The 18,928-nt window shown below is 52.8% G+C and overlaps 8 protein-coding genes; 3 read left to right on the top strand and 5 right to left on the bottom strand.

The window, feature by feature from the left end:
- Positions 1-90: 90 nt before the first annotated feature.
- On the bottom strand, positions 91-1,857 carry RCC_04896 (uncharacterized protein; the record flags this gene model as incomplete). XM_023770172.1 has 3 exons in its annotated part: positions 91-714; positions 761-821; positions 908-1,857. 3 exons carry the CDS (start codon positions 1,855-1,857, stop codon positions 91-93), a joined length of 1,635 nt encoding a protein of 544 aa, XP_023625940.1.
- Positions 1,858-2,257: 400 nt separating this feature from the next.
- Positions 2,258-3,169, bottom strand: RCC_04895 (related to 2,4-dihydroxyhept-2-ene-1,7-dioic acid aldolase; the record flags this gene model as incomplete). Its single annotated transcript, XM_023770171.1, has 1 exon — positions 2,258-3,169. The coding sequence occupies one exon, from the start codon at positions 3,167-3,169 to the stop codon at positions 2,258-2,260; it is 912 nt and encodes a 303-aa protein (XP_023625939.1).
- A 383-nt stretch (positions 3,170-3,552) lies between these two features.
- On the top strand, positions 3,553-4,524 carry RCC_04894 (related to SER3-3-phosphoglycerate dehydrogenase; the record flags this gene model as incomplete). Its single annotated transcript, XM_023770170.1, has 1 exon — positions 3,553-4,524. The coding sequence occupies one exon, from the start codon at positions 3,553-3,555 to the stop codon at positions 4,522-4,524; it is 972 nt and encodes a 323-aa protein (XP_023625938.1).
- Positions 4,525-6,907: 2,383 nt separating this feature from the next.
- On the bottom strand, positions 6,908-8,623 carry RCC_04893 (related to quinate transport protein; the record flags this gene model as incomplete). XM_023770169.1 has 3 exons in its annotated part: positions 6,908-8,052; positions 8,106-8,145; positions 8,198-8,623. 3 exons carry the CDS (start codon positions 8,621-8,623, stop codon positions 6,908-6,910), a joined length of 1,611 nt encoding a protein of 536 aa, XP_023625937.1.
- Positions 8,624-9,574: 951 nt separating this feature from the next.
- Positions 9,575-10,486, bottom strand: RCC_04892 (uncharacterized protein; the record flags this gene model as incomplete). The annotated part of the gene is made up of 1 exon (XM_023770168.1): positions 9,575-10,486. The coding sequence occupies one exon, from the start codon at positions 10,484-10,486 to the stop codon at positions 9,575-9,577; it is 912 nt and encodes a 303-aa protein (XP_023625936.1).
- Positions 10,487-10,912: 426 nt separating this feature from the next.
- On the top strand, positions 10,913-13,633 carry RCC_04891 (related to DNA repair and recombination protein pif1, mitochondrial precursor; the record flags this gene model as incomplete). XM_023770167.1 has 4 exons in its annotated part: positions 10,913-12,183; positions 12,254-12,397; positions 12,492-12,622; positions 12,675-13,633. 4 exons carry the CDS (start codon positions 10,913-10,915, stop codon positions 13,631-13,633), a joined length of 2,505 nt encoding a protein of 834 aa, XP_023625935.1.
- A 149-nt stretch (positions 13,634-13,782) lies between these two features.
- On the bottom strand, positions 13,783-15,807 carry RCC_04890 (related to alcohol oxidase; the record flags this gene model as incomplete). XM_023770166.1 has 3 exons in its annotated part: positions 13,783-14,465; positions 14,591-15,380; positions 15,433-15,807. The coding sequence occupies 3 exons, from the start codon at positions 15,805-15,807 to the stop codon at positions 13,783-13,785; spliced, it is 1,848 nt and encodes a 615-aa protein (XP_023625934.1).
- A 700-nt stretch (positions 15,808-16,507) lies between these two features.
- On the top strand, positions 16,508-18,694 carry RCC_04889 (uncharacterized protein; the record flags this gene model as incomplete). Its single annotated transcript, XM_023770165.1, has 1 exon — positions 16,508-18,694. The coding sequence occupies one exon, from the start codon at positions 16,508-16,510 to the stop codon at positions 18,692-18,694; it is 2,187 nt and encodes a 728-aa protein (XP_023625933.1).
- Between the last annotated feature and the right edge of the window lie 234 nt (positions 18,695-18,928).

The raw sequence follows: 18,928 nt of genomic DNA, 5'->3' as shown, positions 1-18,928 counted from the left end.
TGGGTGACCCGATGGAGAGGTGTTCGTCGGACGGAGGCCGTCCGTACACAACTCAGCCCCTTCATGCGGGTGGGCACTCTGCGCCAGAGCCTAGGAGATCGCTGCTGAGTACGTGTGTAGCATCTCGCGTAGCTTGCGGGGTAGGTTCCCATCGCTGGATACACTCTGCTTGTTGAAGATGGCGGCTAGTATTTTCCGCATTGGCGCTGCAGCGGAAAAGTGCCCCGACAAGAAGCTCAAGAGCGAAATGGCGAGTAACTGGATCTTGTGAYTAATCTGGTCAGCCGTAATGTTGGTGTACATCTGCTTGAGATGCACGCATGCGGTTACGATGCCGACTGAGGCAATCTCATATGGGTCCAGTACACTCCAGAACGCATCTTCCAGATCTTGACGAGCTTCCAGGCATTGTAGCCACTCGTGGAATGTCTCCAACATTTCGTGRGTCTCATTTGAATCCTGGGCTGGGATCTGCGAGTCTGGTGTCATTGTATGGTGGGCCGCCACGAGAAGACGACATCGCAGTCGGATGAAAGTTTCTCGGTAACAGACGTTCTGAGCCAGGCTAGTCGTCTCGACCCAGGTACGATACGTGGTGGCGAAGTACATGGGAGATCGTTTTCCACTGTGTCTCAACATGTTCAACAAGCGGCAGTGATGCATAGCCTCATATAGAAGCAGACAATTTGCCGACATCTGACCTTGTTCGAACCTCTTCAAGCTGTCAGCAGGYGCTGAGAACTGCGTACTACACACCTACATCAGGAGCAATGTCGCAATCATCCAACGCAGGAGGTTGACCGACTGCAAAGCCAATGGACCTTCGCAGGTGTCAGCGGCCTGTCTCCCTTTCCACTCCACTCCAGCGCATGTGCGACCACTAAAGCGTCTTCTCCCTGCAACTTACCGATCGAGGACGTAGAGCACGGCAATGATCCGCCATTTATCCTCTGAATCCTGCGTTTGCGAACGGTGAAATCCCAAGGCTATCGCCTTTGATAAAGCTAAACGGACGAGATACGAAGCCGATTCAATGGTAGTACCGTGAAAGGCATACAATGCTGCTGCCACCAGACACTGCATGGAAGCCACAGGATGACGTTCGGACATGCTCGCACACAGCTTGGATATAACAGAGCGCGTCATCAGCTCCACGTGCGTCGCTCTTCGATGCCTCGTACAAGCAGTGGCCAAGACTAGGGAGGTTAACAGAGCTCCATGAGGATCTGTGCAGGCCATGGGAGACTGCACAAACCGGTCATGATGGAGGATGAGATCTCTGGTATCGATAAAGGGGAACATACAGAGCACGGAATCGATGTACTTCTTCATCAGGGGCAGTGTAGCTTCCGACGATAGCGAAGATTGCTGGTCTGCAGTGAGTGACCCATTGATGGCAGCGTCTTGTCCCACGGAACCTGTGTACGACCATTGCACTACGGTATGAGCCAACGACCAAGCGGAGAACGGCTTTGGCCTCCAGTCCGCAGTGTCAGGGTCTCTCGGGGTCGTGTTCACGCCAAAGTGACCCAAGTCGGCGAGGGCATTGTGCACAGAAGCAACAGAAGCTCCGGCTGATGATTCTGGTTCGTCCGGAATGGGCGTCTCGACGGCCGTGCGTGGGCGTTTGTCACGACGACGGCCATCCAGGTGATCAATCTTTCTCTTCAGTGTTTGAATGTAGCTCTCACCCACGAAAGCCGCATCGTCGTCGTCACTTCCAGCGGAAATTGTGCGATCCCGGCATTCGACCGCCGCCTCTCTGCACAATTGAYAGGTCGGATTCTGTCGGTCGCACTTCTGCTTTCGCTTCCAGCACCGCTCACATGCACGCCGCTTGGCGTGAGGAGTGGACATTCGGCAAACAAAGAAATGAAAGGATTGTCGAGGAAGTGGTGATGATGGATGGAGTAAGTCCGACGAGTCCGAGCAAAGTAAGAATGCGGTAGAACTTTCTTCCTGGACTTGTTGAGTCCTACGTAGGAGGTACTTACTACTGTACATATTCTGGACGGAATGAATAAGAGGAGAGAGGCATACGAGGGCTGGACGAGTATTCTTACGGCGTTTCCACTGTAATACGTCAATAATCTCCCCGTTAAGCAGGTCGGGGTGAGTTAAGGAGGCCTAGGATAGGCGTTAGGGTATGAAAATCCATCCGTGTAAATGTCAATCTACACGTCAAGGACTCATTTCAATCAATCTCTGTCGAGCGAGTCGGTTACATCGAGTGAAAGTAATTCGCATACAGCTATCTCTACGCAGTTGGTAGAACGACCTCGGCCACCTCGACATGTACACCATTAACGCCCTTCTCAAGCCCATTGACAACCTCCGGTCTGACCTCCTTCACTGTCGATCCCCTCACCTTCTGATTCAGTACCGCCATTTCCGTCGCCCTCTTCGTAGCTCCAGCGAGCAATAGAGGACCATCCGTAGCAGCCATGACCCAATTCACACCCATGCCACAAAACTTTTCCACCAAATCCAGACGTGAATGAAGGCCACCACAGCCGACGAATTTGCCGACCTTGTGGCACGCTTCGATTGTCCGTCGATATGCCTCAGTCACGCGTGGGTTTTCGTAGTCACCGGGGATTCCCATCTCTGCCGTTAGATCGTTGGTGCCAATCAGCAATGAGTCCACGCCTTCCACGGCAGCGATTTCGTCGACGAGTTCCAGCGCCTCAAGAGTCTCAATCATCGGAATGACGAGCGTCTGAGCATTGATGACGGGATTGACAACTTTGGCGGGAAAAGAGCGGAATTGAAGGTGCGGGAGACCGTTGGTTGAGGAGCGGTGGCCTATGGGCTGGAATTTGGCCGCCGCGACCACGTCTTTGGCGTCTTGCACGGAGCGAATGTGAGGAACAATAACGCCCAGAGCGCCTCCATCGAGGATCCGCGAAACGAAGAAAGGGTCTTTGCTGGGTGCACGTACGATGGGCGTAATACCGGCGTATAGTGCTGCAAGACAGAGTTGGCCGGTGGTATCCAGGTCAAAGGAGGAGTGTTCCATGTCGATTAGAATGCCGTCGAACCCTGCGGTTTTGGCAATCATCGGTAGCTCCACTGAGCGGACGAGCTTGACGCTGAGGGTAGATGCGACTTCATTGCGTTCAAGTTTATCCAGTAGCGAGTTGGAAATGGTGCATTGTTCTTGAGACATGTTCTTGGTTGTGAAACGGGAGATGGTCGACGTAGAGATGCAAAGTAGATTGATTCAGGTGAAACACGGACTTACCTGTATTATAGGATGCTGTATTTCACGATTCCTCTCGACGAGTGACGGACGGATGGTCGGTCGACATCCGCCGCTCGGATTCCGCCTTCTCCACATTGTGGGGTGGCTGTCGGACGGGGTCCGTCGGCCTCAATTTAGTCCACGCATGTGATAGGCAGTCCATGGCCGAGTCATACTACCCAGCCAGAACACTGTGAGAACATCGATCATATAAGATGCTGCCCGCAACAACTGTGCGTCATCAACTTCCTCGGTAGCTCCGGTGAACGAACGACAGAGCAGGATAGCAAAATCAGATCGTAGCAAAGATGGCACCAGGACGCACTCACTCGCCCACTCCCTCAGAGGAAACAGCAAACTTCCGGCCCAAGCTATACATGATCGATAAGCTCCACCCGGCCGCAGTCGCACATGCTCAGGAACTCTTCGAGGTCGTCCTCCCCACCGATCCAGAGATTGTAAATTGGCAACGAAACGCGGAATATCTCCTCGTTAAATCTTCCAGCATTACATCATCRCAGATTGCTGCTTGCACAAAGCTCCGAGCGATTGGCAAGCAGGGTGTGGGCCTGGACAAAATCGATCTCGAGGCTTGCGCGAAAGCCAATGTGCGCGTTTTCAACACCCCCGGCGTGAATGCAGGATCGGTGGCGGAGCTTGTGCTTGGACTTACGATGGCGGTTGCAAGACAAATCGGATCGATCCAGGTGCGGCAACAAGCTGGAGAGCTGGTACACAAGGAGACCGTTAGTGGACAATCTGTGCGTGGAAAGAGATTGGCGTTGATTGGGATGGGGAACATCAGCAGAGAAGTTGCGAAGATCTTTCGATCGGCCTTCGACGCGGAAATCTTTGCGTATGATCCGTTTGCCCCCGTTGACGCGTGGAAGGACATTGCGCATGTGCGAGTGAATAAAGTAACGGATGCATTGCGTGGAGCGGATATCCTGTCGGTACACGTGCCATTGACGGAGGATACGCGCAATCTTATCGGTTTGGACGAAATGCGCCTACTCAAGCCGACGTCGATTGTCATCAATGCTGCTCGAGGTGGCATTGTTTCGGAGGAGGATCTAGTTGTAGCACTCGAGGATGGAGTCATCTGGGGTGCTGGTATAGACTGTCATGTGGAGGAGCCTCCCTCATTAGCAACCTACGGGCGACTGTGGTCGCACCCGCGTGTTGTCAGTACTCCACACATCGGCGCAGCCACTTCGGAGACGCAGCGAGACACAGCCAAGGCCGCCATCGACTATGTACATCGGTTCGCCACGACATAGATAGCACACAATGTACTTCTCCATAATGACGGGCGGTATACTTTGCAGGAGTGTATCCGTAATAAACGTGAAGCCGGTCGTTTCAACATTTGACCAGGTGAGTCGTAAAGATGCGAGACAGCTGCATTTGTGGTCTGCTCGAGTCCATCACTCCATGGGAGCATTCCAAGATAGCGGGTTGAACATCGGGTCCGATGTGAAATCCCCAGTGGCAAATTGGTTGACATAGGCCTCCACATCGGCAAAAAGATGTCCTGGAGAGTAGACCCAATCTGCAGGCTGGTCTGCGAACGCATTATATTCTTCCCACAAGACGGAATGATCAAAAGGCCCATAAGTCGTAGCATTTGTGTCGAATGAGGATTCGTCGTTTGGGGTGTACTGACTTTGCATCAAACTCCCACGTTGTCGTTGCATCGGCCGTGCGTGATCAATGAAAGAGCGCCAATTTTGATACGCCACATCACAGATGGAGTCGAAAACAGAAGCGTATGGCAGTGCATCGTGCATCTCCWGGCCGAGACTCCTTAGAAGTTGACTGCACTCCGCTAATGCCAGCTCAACCTGGCCACTCTCATCGGGTGCCATAGATGGATTGTCCCGGAAGCCACCAGAGGAGAAGTATGCCAGAAGCAGACCAGCCGTAAACAGAATCTGGAAGTAATGGCGTGTGCAATTGATCAGCTTCATCCAGTACATACTACTGTAAAGCTGTATGACTTTAGTTGCGCAATGGCAGCATAAGCGGCAAAGTTCTTTCGGCGGCGATCCCGTCTGCAAATGGATCGAGTCGATCGCGCCTCTAATCAAGAGCAGCTGCTCTTTCTTTGCCAGGAAATCGTACCACTCTTGCATTTGATAAAACGTTTCTGGCCGGGCGAAGACCGGAACATGAACACGCCAAGCATCGWTCTGAGCCGACAGTTCCTGGAACGAGTCGAAGAGCTCGCCTAGAGTATCCATGCGAGTGTGGATCGACGCCTGCGAGTTGGCTTTTCTGGAGGTACCAAAATAGGTCRCATGTATCTTGGAAGAGATCCGACGGAGTTGGATGAACGCGATGAAAACCGCCATTGGCGACCCGCTGTTTGAAGGACCAGAATAGGGAGGCAAGCCGCCGATAGGAAGTGTTGCAATCTCATTCTCGGTCAGATCTGCTGGTAGGTCCACGAGGATCTCATGGTCGGCAAGTGCAAACGGACGGCCTAAGATGGTCGAGTTATGCCTATCCGTGATATAGCTTTCCCAGAAAAGTATGCGATGATGCTGTTCTTCGGCTGCTGACATTGCAGTAAGTGGCTTCAGATGGAGCTCCATTTCAACACACAGATGCAGGCATATTCGCCCGACGTCCCATGTTGAAACGCCTGCCAAAGATTAGAATCAGTCTGTATAGGGTGGTGCAGAGTCGAGGTACCCGTATGAAAGTAGACAGCAAAGCGAGCAAGTAAGAGCAAGTTCTGCAGAGCGGTAATGCCGGAGACGAGGTTGATATGCTCTGCATGGATCCGAGCGGTGAGGAAGAAGCTGTATGGATGCTGAGATATTACTCCCTGGCGCCGAAGGCGGACGGCCGATACACTGCACAGCATGAAGAAGGTGTATAGATCCTGATGGTCCAAATCTATCGCTGCGGTGTCCGGGTAGGCTCTCTGCAGCAGCGCAGATACGTCACTCTGTTGCATCATTGGTCGTTGAAGATGAGACTCGCTGAGGTAATTTGCAAAGAGGAACTCGGCCGTGGCTTTTTCGGGAAAGTCTGCTGGAGTCGCATCCGGCTGCTGTATGCTGAGCGGCCGAACCAGCAGTTGTCTCAAACGCTGCGGATGGAAGCGTGGATTGCTGAATATGGCCTCGAGAACACTGTTGCCGCCACCATCAGCGTCGGCGTGAGAGCTCACGGCTGTAGTGTCTGGTCGAATGGGCGAGTGTCTGTTTGGCGTCTGTGATCGAAGACTTGCTTCTTGCCTTTCCAAAGCCGCAATCTGCCTGACATGTTCTTTAGCGATTCTTTATGTAGGAGGTGGCACCCGATAATCGCGTACTCCCGTGTATACTCTTCGCCAGACGCGCTGTCAACGAAGATGCAATCTACGTTCGACTTTTCGCACACGGCGCATCGGGGCGAAACCTTGTCACAGGGCCGCTTTCTGTTGCGGCAGACCTTGCAAGCAGGCAGCTGTGCTCGCTCGGCCATGTCCACGCAGTTGTCATTGCTGAACAACAATGAGCGAAGAGAAAGAAGGTAGGGAGCAGATGGCCGACGCTTAGGTGGTTGATGACRGTCCGTTCCGGGTGCTCCCGTCTTCCAAGGACATACATATTGCAGTTACCAGGTAGTTGCATCATTCCTAGTCCTATCTTTCAAGTCTGTGATCTACTATTATACAGCTCGCTCTTCCTGTCCATTTCTCTCTACTGGTTCTGGTGATATCAACAGCTTCTTATCACGATGATCCAGATTCTCACGCTGTACCTCCTTCATCACCATCGAATGCGCCTTTCGTACTGGCKAGATCTCAAAGAGACGGTCCATTTGATCTAATGGCACTGACTTTGTCTCTGGAATCAGGAACCAGACGAATACAAATCCACAGAGAGTCACGGCGCCGAAAAGGAAATACATTCCGAATCCTGAGTCGCCCATGCCTTGGATCATGTTCGGAGTGATGCGAGCGATAACAAAGGTCCAGAGCCAGTTCGCCATGGATGCAAACAGTTGCCCAATACCTCGCGTACGCTGAGAGAACATTTCGGCGTTGATGACCCAGGGAGTACCATTCCAGGAATTGATGTAAATGGCGGTCCAGAGGTAGACCATGAAGACCGTCGCAATGCCCTCTGAGGATAGAGAAGTACTCTCCGACGTGCCAGAATTGACTCTGGCGGTGATGAGCGCGCCGATGACAAACATCGCAATTGAGCCGCCGAGAGCTCCATATAGGAGAAGCTGGCGGCGTCCTAGTTTGTCAATCAAAACAAGAAGCCACACAATTGTGATGACCGTCTTGACAACACCGAAAAGGCCAGTGGTCAGATATATGGTGTCCTGGCTGGTAATACCGACCGATCGGAAGATATCTGGAGAGTAGTAGTTGATCGCATTTACACCAGCAAAGTTCTGCAAGATAAATAGCGAGTGTCCAAGGAACAGTCTCCACCGGATCTTTGGATCCTGAAGTGCTTCCTTGATCGGCAAGAAGAATCCTTGTGGAAGATCGAAGATCTGCTCCTGCATCATAGCAACTTCTTCAACAATGTATGTATCCTCTGCCTTCAAATTCCGGATCCAGCACAAATTGGCGATGCCCTCTTCGATTCGACCCTTTGTGAWGAGCCAACGTGGTGTCTCTCTCAACGTCAGACTGCCGAAAAGTAAGGCACCCGCAGGAATCAGTTGAACAGCAAAGGGGATCAGCCACTGTTGTTGGCTCTCCGGGATCGTCTTAATCATCCCGTCGTTGATCCAAAATCCCACTAGCCCGCCAATTTGCCAGCCGAGCTCGTAGGTTCCGACGAGACGACCGCCTTGATGATAAGTCAGTTACCGCGGCATTCTAGACGTGACGGTCAGTGCTTACGGATAGCTGGAGGGGCGATTTCTGCAATATATATAGGTACCTACCAGGTAATCAGCAACATAGATGCCACCAGGTCATGTAAACACACTCACCACCATAGTACAGCCGCCAACGCCCAGTCCACAAATGATCCTGCCAGCGTAAAGTGGCCCTAGGCTTCCATTCACAGATGCGAAAGTAATGGCAGCACCAAAGATGAATACTCCAGCTGTGATCCAGAGACTCTTGACCCGTCCAAAGTAATGGCAGGTCGTGTATGCCAAAGGAGATCCAAAGAAAGCTCCAGCTTGGAAAAGAGACACAACATTGGCTTTAATCAGAGTAGACTCCGAAGAAGCCATCTGATCGAAACCAAACGCATTTCCAAACGACCCCAGAGCGACAGTCGTTCCGATGAACGAGGTGGTGTATCCGATCATGCATGATGCGAACGAGGCAATGATTGCTGAGATGTATACACGCCAATTGTACACCGCGGCGGGCGTTGGCCTGTCTTCAATCTTTGTTAGTATGCCCATGATCGCCGTCGATAAAACGAGGACCAAAAATTGGAATCAAGAGAAGGGAAAAGACATTTGTGACTGTTGAGGGCGAGATGRTACTGCATGGAAATGCTCATCATAACCACGTTGAACGGGGCCCCACTGGAGTGGAGTGGAGGGCGGGCCTTTTCTACAGAATACCACCTGCCGTCCCACCAGGCAACATCGCAGCATTCGAACGAGAAGCTTGTGATGCTACCGAAAGACTTCTCGCCTGTTGAAAGGTTTGCCTGGATTCATGTGGTCGTGGTGAAAAGTAGATTAGGGTCGAACGGCTGATCCGCCGCTTGGGAAAATTCATACCCCTGTCTTCTGCGAATGACGTCTTTGCTAATCAAGATGAGAAGGGAAGCATGAAAGATTTTGTCTTCTTCCTACCATAATTGTGGGCCGATTTCGGAATCGCAAGAATCGGCTCAGGCAACGCTCTGCATCCAAGGATTTCCTGCTAGAAAAGCCGCCGAGTTCATGGCCGGTACGCGTGGCCTCCAATGTGTGGAGAGGCTGTGTACAGTAGACAGCTCTGTAACGCAGCGTCTACAGCGGTCGAAAGTTGAGACTGTCCGGTGAGTGTTCCACGGTTTGTACCTCGCCGTTTGCTCTGCGGCTTACCAATGGCGCCCCGAACAAACTCCAAGGAGGTCGCATTTCGGGAGAGCACTTGTCGTGGCACCGCACGAGGCCATAATTCTCTCGGATAGATATATACCATCTTGCCGGCTCCGACCATATCCTGGCCTCACCCTCCTCATATGGTGTGCTTCAGTAGCTCTATTGAGACAGGGTCTCTAGAATAGTGTCCAGGTGGCTTCGAGAAGCATTTTGGTAATGATGAGACTCGCATACGCAACTCAGCATTGTTMCGCATATGGTGAGTCGTATCGAATTGCGATATTCGAAAGTTGGACCAGAGCGTCTATTTGTGTATCACTCAGCAAACTTGTTAGTGAAAATTGCATCTTCCAATATCTCTTTTGGTCCAGTGAGCAAGCTCTGCTCGCGTAGCCACGATAAAAACGAGGCCCACTTCGCAGGATCCATGTAGCCAAGCCTATCATCATCGTCTGCGTAGAATTGATTGATGCTCAGCTGGCTCTTTTCGAGAAAGTCGTGAGATCGCTGAGGTGTGACCACTCGTTGGAGCAAATCCACGGCATCCGATGGTCGGCTGATGGCGTGTTCGTAGCCTTCCCTCGTTGCAGAAACGAAATCGTGAAGCACCTCATCCGAAAGACTTGATCCAGCATTACGAGCAATGACTGGAGAATAGCCGTACGGTATATCGTGGTCTTCCAGTCTGAAATAGTTGGCTTCGATGCCCTCGATGGCCGCCTCAACGCCTTCCCAGGGTAGAAATATCCATGTTGCATCTACGCGTCCGGCTTTGACAGCGTCGAACATGCTCAGCTTGCCCTCAGACCGCTCGATATTCACCGTCGTTGCGTCGCCGCCATCTCGTGTGACCATGGCTCTGACTATTGCATCCTCGTACTTTGCGTTGTAGCTACCATACCGCTTGCCGCTGAGCTCTTTCATACTACCAAGCGCCGTTCCAACAATGGCAGAGGCGTCTCTCTGGAGAATGGCGTAGATTGCCTGGAGCTGAAGCTTTCCACTTTCATTGTACGCAATGCACGATTCGGWAGGACATATGGCGAGATCCACATCCCCGGCCTCCAGACGCTTCGCTGGAGTTTGGCTGTATAGGGCGTCCGGTGGGAGTAGTTCCACCTCCAAATCGCGCTTTTCGTAGTATCCCTTTTCTTTGGCGATGTAGAGACCGCTGTGGATCGAGTTGGGCGTCCAATCTAGCGCGATGCGTATCTTGCGCGGTGCCATGTCGTTTCAGTCAGAATTGGTTCCTACGTGATGTAGAAGGTTACCTTGAAAGTCGTTGGGCTCTGTGTATACAAGGTTGACAATAGATCGATGTGGGGCGGGATGGTTCGTTCGCGGGTGTTCTAAATTTGCCGCGCTTGCGAGTTGCCGTCGCGTCTGTTTCGCGGGCACTGCAGGCTTGAGGCCTCCAACCGCCAGAATTGCCCGCGAGGATATCCACCCCGGCGGCTACGATATTCGCGTTTTGCAACGCGCATGCTCATCGCACGAGGTGTGGGAAAGGCATTGGGATCGCCTGCCGTCATTCCTCGCATCTGCACTGTGCTGCTTCCCGCCCGCGGCGCGACGACCGACCAACATCACCTTCCCCACTACCATCTCCTCCACCCTCCACACGCGACGCGTTTCGGGACGATAGCAGACGCAATGCTCCGCGGCGCCGTGAAGGAGCATGAGCAGAAGAATGGGCAGCCGCGCCTCTCACAGTCGAGTTTCTCATCGTCTCAACAAGGGCCCGCCAAGCCAGCAGCATATTCATCCGCCRCCAACCCAGGCCACCGCAATCCACTGAAGCCCAGCTCGGCATCGTCAATCAACAGCCAGAACTATCCATCGCATCGTGGTGGCCTGAAACGGACTGCCAGTGGATTGGCCAAAGCATTGGACGGTTCTTTTGAAGACGATGGTCCAGGCTCTCGCTATCAGCCAATGGAGATTGCTGCGCAGGACGGCCTCTTTGACGAGAATGATTTTGACAGCGACATCGATCTGGATATCGATGAGCCGCTACCCATGAAATCCGTGAGCTATCCCAGGCTGCCTGCTCAGCCCATCAAAGCAGCTCCTGCCAAAGCCGTCACATACCCATCATTACCAAAGCAGCAGCCAGTAAAGAGCTTTGCAAGTCCCACGCCTGGGCATGGGTCCATGCAGCCGCCGACGAGGAGCGAGGCACCGGGAAGTAGTGCTCCAGTGCCATGGTCTTCTTCGCCGTTGGAACACCTCGCTGCCTCGCGCCCGCAACAGTCGCTACAGCAGTACGCTTTTGATCCACGCACAAGCAATACTGCCACATCGACATCGACAGGGAGTCATAATGCTGGAGCACAACCAGCGGCAGCAAAGCGCAGGAAGCTGCCATGGCAGTCCGAGGAAGTTGATGAGGAGCCACCTCCATCCATGTCAACCGCAAAGTCACGCACACAGAGCACGCCAGGCATGTTTACGCCGCATTCCAAAGACAAATCGAAGGACAAGTCGTTGTTCCCGTGGAACACCACCGCAAGCGCAATCAAGGAGCAACAGAAGAAACATCGTGAGGACGCCAAAAAAGCCGTCAAAAAGCATGCCGGCACAGACGAGTCGCTCGCTGCAGCGAAGAGCAACAATAAGCGTCCTGCTCGCGTCTTCCTTAGCGAAGAGCAGCAGCACGTCCTCGATCTCGTGATTGAGCAGAAGAAGAGTGTTTTTTTCACCGGTTCGGCCGGAACKGGAAAATCGGTCCTCATGCGTGAGATCATCTCACAGCTACGGAGAAAGTATTCTCGAGAGCCAGATCGCGTGGCAGTGACCGCATCTACCGGCCTTGCTGCATGCAACGTGGGCGGTGTCACACTGCACAGCTTTGCGGGCATTGGACTTGGCAAGGAGGCAATCCCTGAACTGGTTCGGAAGATAAAGAAGAACCAGAAGGCGAAGTAAACCTTTCCCTAGCTACCCACGTTTTGGGCTACATCGTCTAAGACATTGCTAACCCTTCGCTTTCAGACATAGATGGATGAGAACCAAGGTTCTGGTTGTTGACGAAGTGTCTATGGTCGATGGAGAGCTCTTCGACAAACTAGAAAGCATCGCACGCCAGATCAGAAACAATATGCGTCCGTTCGGCGGCATCCAACTTGTAATCACTGGGTAAGCGGATCTATAGTGCTGGGGTTTCGACAGACAGTGCAGGAGCTCGCGTCTGTGCCCTGCAACCTTCGCTAACACTTTTTTCAAATGATAGTGATTTCTTCCAACTGCCACCAGTCCCCGAAGGTGGTCGCGTGGCCAAATTTGCATTCGATGCGGCAACATGGTCAACCAGTATCGAGCACACAATCGGCCTTCATCACGTCTTCCGTCAAAAGGATCCTAGTAAGTAGGCTCAAACACAATAAACGTCAGGTCAGTACTAACGGGCTTGCAGTTTTCGCCGGCATGCTCAACGAGATGCGCGAAGGTCGCCTCTCCGACTCTTCGACTGCAGCCTTTAGAAAACTTGCCAGACCACTCACATTCGAGGACATGCTCGACGCTACCGAGCTGTTCCCAACTCGCCAAGAAGTAGAAAGGGCGAATGCGGAGCGTCTGCGTGGACYTCAAGGGGACCTCTTCCCATTCCCTGCGAAAGATGGTGGTTCCATTACAGACAAGTCCGGGCGCGATCGTCTTCTAGGCAACTGCCTCGCACCAGAGCTCATAACTCTGAAGAAGGGGGCTCAAGTCATGCTGATAAAGAATATCGATGAAACGCTGGTGAACGGTTCTTTGGGCCGAGTAATTGGCTTCATGGACGAGCGGCAATTCGACAGCTACAACAACAACGGGGACATGTTCCCTCACTCACCCGGTGGTACTCTTTTGTCAAACTCGGCGGAAGGTGGACCCGGCATGGACCCTGGCGAGCGACCTCGTGTCATGATGGACCACATTACGACCTCTCGAAAGTGGCCTTTGGTACGGTTTGCAATTGCAGACGGAACCTGGCGAGATCTTCTCTGTCAGCCTGAATCTTGGAAAGTCGAACTGCCGAACGGAGAGGTACAGGCATCTCGGTCTCAAATACCACTGATCCTCGCCTGGGCATTGTCGATTCACAAAGCGCAAGGCCAAACGCTCGAGCGTGTCAAGGTTGATCTTGGCAAGGTCTTCGAGAAGGGGCAGGCATACGTTGCGCTCAGTCGTGCCACCAGCATGGCCGGCTTACAGGTCCTCAGGTTCGATCCGAAGAAGGTCAACGCACATGAAAAGGTTCGGACCTTTTATGCAAATCTCGGGCGAGTCGAACTCGCGGAAAAGAACAAAGACCGCATGGAAAAGATGAACAASTCCACCACGACTGCTCAGAGTTACGAACAAAACTTCATCGACGCGGAAATCGAGTAGTACTGAGCCCGTTTATGAAGTGCTGGTTTTGCTGGGAGCGTGGCGTGTGGAGCAAGCATTTGTGAAGCGGCATTGCAGGGAAATATTATGGATGACCTTACAGCGTATGTATCAACGCAGCTCTTTCTCATTTCCCTAAACGCTGTTTTTCAGTCAGATTCCAGCATTAGCTGTGCGCACCGCTCAGCTATGAGATATGCATTAATCTGAGTGTGGTTATTGGTCAAAATTGGACAGACCGACATGTCGGCCACCCGTAACCATTCCAGCCCGACCACTTCAAAGTCCGCAGTGACTACGCGTTGACTGTCTCCCTCTTTCCCCATCACACAAGAGCCCATGGAGTGGAAGCCCTGCGTTAACTCTTTCTTTAGGAAGGCAAGGATAGCCTCATCGTCCTCAGGAGAGCACAGCTTCACCGCGCCATCGTCACCTTTACCACSAGGGCCGTGAAGGGGCTTTCGAAGAATTGCCTGCATCGATGGGCTCTGCAGAATCCGAAGCTGGACTTTCATGGTTTCCACTGCAATACGCCAGTCATACGGTTCAGCACAGTACGCGGGATCTACAAGAGGCAGCTCCCTCGGGTCATTGCTGCGCAAAGTCAGGGAGCCTTTGGATAGGAGATTCTGGCACAAGCCTTCGACCGCAATCACCGAGTCTGTAGGTGCAACTGGCCCCGAGTAGAAAAGAGGACCACCGTGCATCCAGAGCTCGGTGCTAGGTCGCTCGGGATGTTTCAGGAATGTCTGGATCTCTTCTGGTAGGGCTAGGAATTCAGACGATTCGTATAGCTCTGGAATGCGAGCGAAGAGTACTGCAGCGCTTGCTCCTACAAAGTGAAGAGAAGAAGGGTCAGCGATGTCTGGAACAATTTTCGACGTGGGCAGAGACATGTCGGAGCCCGGAAGGAACCTTTGATCTACCCTGTATGCCTTCTGCCCTTTAGCATCTTACCAAAAACTGCGAGTGGGCCTGTATTCGACTCCTGGTATTGTTTCTGCGCGGCTGCGAGGGCCTCTGGGTCTTTGAGAAGCTGGTTCTGTCCTGGGATCGTCTCGTCAATCACAGCTTCAATGCTGAAAGCACAATGGTCTCGGATGTTCTTTCCGACGCCGGGCACATCTTTCACGACTTCGATGTTGTGCCCCTTCAACTCCGCCGCAGGACCGACACCGGAAAGGAGCAGAATGTGGGGAGATTCCATCGTGCCGGCGGTGAGCACAATTTCTTTGCTTGCGTGGACTTTCGCTACCTCGTCTTTTTGACCAACAGGCGGGCGAGAAGCAATGAGCTCGGCGCCGACTGCTTTGTTGCCCTCAAATATGATTCTCTTGCAGATAGTGCCGGTCACAACCCGCAAATTACCCAGCTTCTCCCTCGCGGCAGGTTTCAAAAAGGCACCAGCACTGCTGATGCGTACTCCAGAATCGACATTCATCTGAGCCACAGCGACACCCATCGGATCGCCATCGTTGTGATCGAGATTCAAGCGGTGGCCGGCTTCAATTGCTCCTTCCAAACAGTGCTTTACCAAGGCCTGCCATTCGGCTCCAGTGCCTACACCAATTGGTCCACCCGTGTTGTGCATCTCTGGCTTCGGATCGATGTACTTTTCCATTCCAATAGGGCATTCGGGATGAAAGTCCTCGAGGTTCTTCATGTACTTTACAGCATTCTCCCACCGCCACCATGGATCTGCCGTAGCTTCGGCCCAGGAGTCAAAGTCACATTTCGGACCTCTGACCTGCACAGTATCAGCCAAATGATTCTCTGCCCTCTCAAAGCATCACCATTACCCAGCTACTCAAGTTTACAGCCGAGCTACCACCCAACCCCCTTCCTCGCGGATACACAATCGTCCTCCCGCCAAGCTGCTTCTGTGGAGCAGTCTCATAAAGCCAATTCCCAACCTCGCTACCGAACTTGGGAACTACGAGACCGGGAACCAAATTCTCTGGATCATCTTCAGCTTCGCCGCCTGCTTCTACGAGGAGCACTTTGGTCGCGTTGGATGCAGTGGCGAGTCGGGATGCTAAAAGACAGCCTGATGTCCCGCCACCGATGACAATGTAATCGAATGTGCGATCTTTGACATCTTCCAAGGATCTTCGTTGTGGTGAAGATGAGGGAGTGCTCTGGATTGGTTCTACCAGCCTGTGATGGACGCCCATCGTTTGAATTGAACGTTGTCTTCCGGAGGAGTATAGATAGGCTCGAGGAAGATAAGAGGTGAAAGTTGGGTACGAGTCCGGCTGATTGAAGCGTATACCGTTGCGACTCTCTATGAAGATTCCGGTGGCACTGGTTTTATCGTCACCTCAGTAAGTAGGTTCTTGCACTAGGATTTGACGCAGTATCTTTGTAGTTGGTCGATGCGTGAATGATGTCGACGGGTGAATACCGTCGGCAATTGAACTCCTTTACCTACTAATTGATTAGGTGGAACAAGGGCCCACATGAATAAAACCCCACATCACTTCAAAACACGCCCCTTCCCCATACCAAGTCCAAAGCCGCGTGGCAATACCCTGACTGACCACCTGCACTGTTTCGAAGACAGAAATGTCTTTGTACCTTAGTATCCACAGTCACTATCTCTCCAGGAGATAGCTAGAATACGACGTCACATCCGCAACGAAGGTAGCAGAGCGGCTATCCGTGTCTCAAAGGATTGGATCTGCGGCTTCAGTGGCACAGCCTTCACAACCTAAAAAACCTCGAGGATTCACCGGTTGGTCACCTTTGACCAGACATCATCCTTCATCCACTTTCCATGGTAACTTATTCTTTTCTTTATTGAAGCTCTCCGCGGCTTGCACATCCCACGCTCTTTCTCCAACCAATACCCTCGAACTCACGATCCTGCCCACAATGGCTGAGCCAGAAGCCGCCCCACTCACTCTCAAGGAACGCATTGCGGCGCTTCAACTCTCACAAGTTGGCAAATCGCCTGGGCAGTCAGCAACAAGTCATGAACGGTCTCCATCTGGTGCGACTCCACAAAGACCCCGGCCTCCTCCACCTCCACCTCCACGGCCCAGTATTCCTGCGAGACCTCAAAGCTCCAACAATCCTCCCGTTCATGACCATGCTTCCATAACGAATCAGCGCATTGGGAACCAGCCTGCAGAAGAACCCGCAAGGCCGCCATTGCCTCCAAGGACTTCGACCCAGTCATCTCAGCTATCAGCTCAACCATCACCTGCTCTGCCGCYGAGAAGGGTCTCAGAAGCACCTTCTCAGAATTTCGATCGCAGCAGGAGAGGATCGAACGAATCTACCAGCTCGGCAGCGACAACGAGATCATCCATCTCTGGTATCTCAACGGCCCCTTCGTTTACTTCCCAAGGCGAAAGATACAAGATACGTGCTCCCGACTACGATCCCTCTGCTCTACCGGCTCTGCCACCGAAAAGGACCAAGGAGGAACGCGAAGCTGCAGATCGTCGTTATGCAGGCGTACGACCTCTACGGCAGACGAAATCTTCTCCCAAAGTTGCGCAACCCCAGCAGGGCACCACACCGCCTCCGTCCACTGTAAGACAAGTATCGAGTTCTGTTGTTCCCCCACCACTCCCCCAAGCGCCGAGGCAAGCGCCCGCTGTTATTCCTCCACCTCTTCCTGGCCGTGATCAACGAACACAACTGGCCCTCGAACCGCCTCCTGTAAGTAACAACTGGGTGACTCCAACGAGACAACCCGTGGTGCCTCCTTTGCCTACGCGAAAAGATCAGCAACAGGTTCTTGATCAACCGCCGAGGCCTATTAGAGCAGATGTGCTACCACCACCGCGACCGAGACAATCAGCCCTGGCACTTGGAATGAACAAGTCGACCAACACACCACCACCACTGCCCGGATCACGACCCGGTGCTGTACAAGATCCCAATGGTCCGCCGCCAATTCCATCYACATCAAAGCCTGATCTGGCAGTTCTCCAAGCCTCGAAACCCAAATCATCTGGAGCCGCCAGTACTTCTCACTTTCCATCTCAAGGGGCCTGCCTGATATGCCGAGACTTCAGTGCGGTTGATGCTCATGCAGCACGTTTTCCGAGAGAATCCATCCCTTCCCACGATCTCGGTTGGCTGGCTCATCAAATTACTTCACCATTTCCTTCTGCGACTGACAAGGCGCGAGCGCTCTTTACTTGGGAGCACCACAATATCGCATATGACACCGTCGCTTTCTTTGGTCACAACGTCCAACCATCCACTCCACAATCGACATTCGAGACCGGACTCGCAGTTTGCGAAGGATATGCGAGTCTCTTCAGCGCGTTGGCCCTAAAGGCTGGCCTAGAGTCCATCGTGGTAGGCGGCCACGGAAAGGGGTTTGGCTACGCCCCGATGGCGCCTGGGGCTCCTGTCCCGCCTTACGAAGCCGGACACGCCTGGAATGCAGTCAAGATCGATAACGGCGAATGGAAACTTATCGATTGTTGTTGGGGCGCTGGAAATATCTGCTCACAGCGATCTCAGGCGTATAACAAGGACTTCAGTCCTGAACGTTTCACGCAATCCAACGAGGATTTCGGCATCGACCATTTTCCTGGTGACAACGCTCACCAATTCAGGAGAGATGGGAGGACTGTCAGTTGGGAGGAATACATGCGTGGAGATAAGGATGCTTGCTCTGCGCTCATCTACAACGACGCTAACTCGGAGGGCTTACTGAAGCGATCTTTCAGACCTGCTGAAGGAAGCATTGTCCTTGCACAGCAGGGACCTACGGTCCGATTTTCCTTTCAAAAGGCGTGCCCTCATTGGGACCCGGTCAAGAATGGAAAAGGAGATTGGTATCTATATGTGCTGGCCATCGAGGGACTGAAAGATGATCCGAAGCGGGGCATGGTACCTTTTGAGACCAATGGCGAGGTTTGGTGGTGCGATGTGCAGACGAGAGATCTGGGACGGCCTGGCATGAAGGCGCACATCTACGCCATGACTCAATTTGATGGCAGAGATGGCAGAGGGTTGACTTCGAGGACGTTTAGGGAGAAGATCGGGCGATGTGGGTGGGCAAGCGCTGCGGTGGGCATGTGGGAACTCGCTTGATCGAAGTCAAGGCAATTGGGGTTTGTTAGACAGAGTGCAGAGGGCAAAATCGGAGTCCGCCTTAGGGTCCAGGATTCCCGAAGACATTTCAACCTTCCGGTGCGGTTGTTGTAATTGAAGCTGCGAGCGCTCTGGTCATCAGCACGGTCGCAAGTCAAGCAACTCGGAAGCATTAATATTTCACCACGGCATCCTTGAGGGAGGCGAGAGGCAAATAGACTGCAGATGTTTGAA

Source organism: Ramularia collo-cygni (genome assembly GCF_900074925.1).
Source record: "Ramularia collo-cygni strain URUG2 genome assembly, contig: RCC_scaffold06, whole genome shotgun sequence".
NCBI classification, from domain to species: Eukaryota; Fungi; Ascomycota; class Dothideomycetes; order Mycosphaerellales; family Mycosphaerellaceae; genus Ramularia; species Ramularia collo-cygni.
This window is presented reverse-complemented; position numbering and strand designations above follow the sequence as displayed.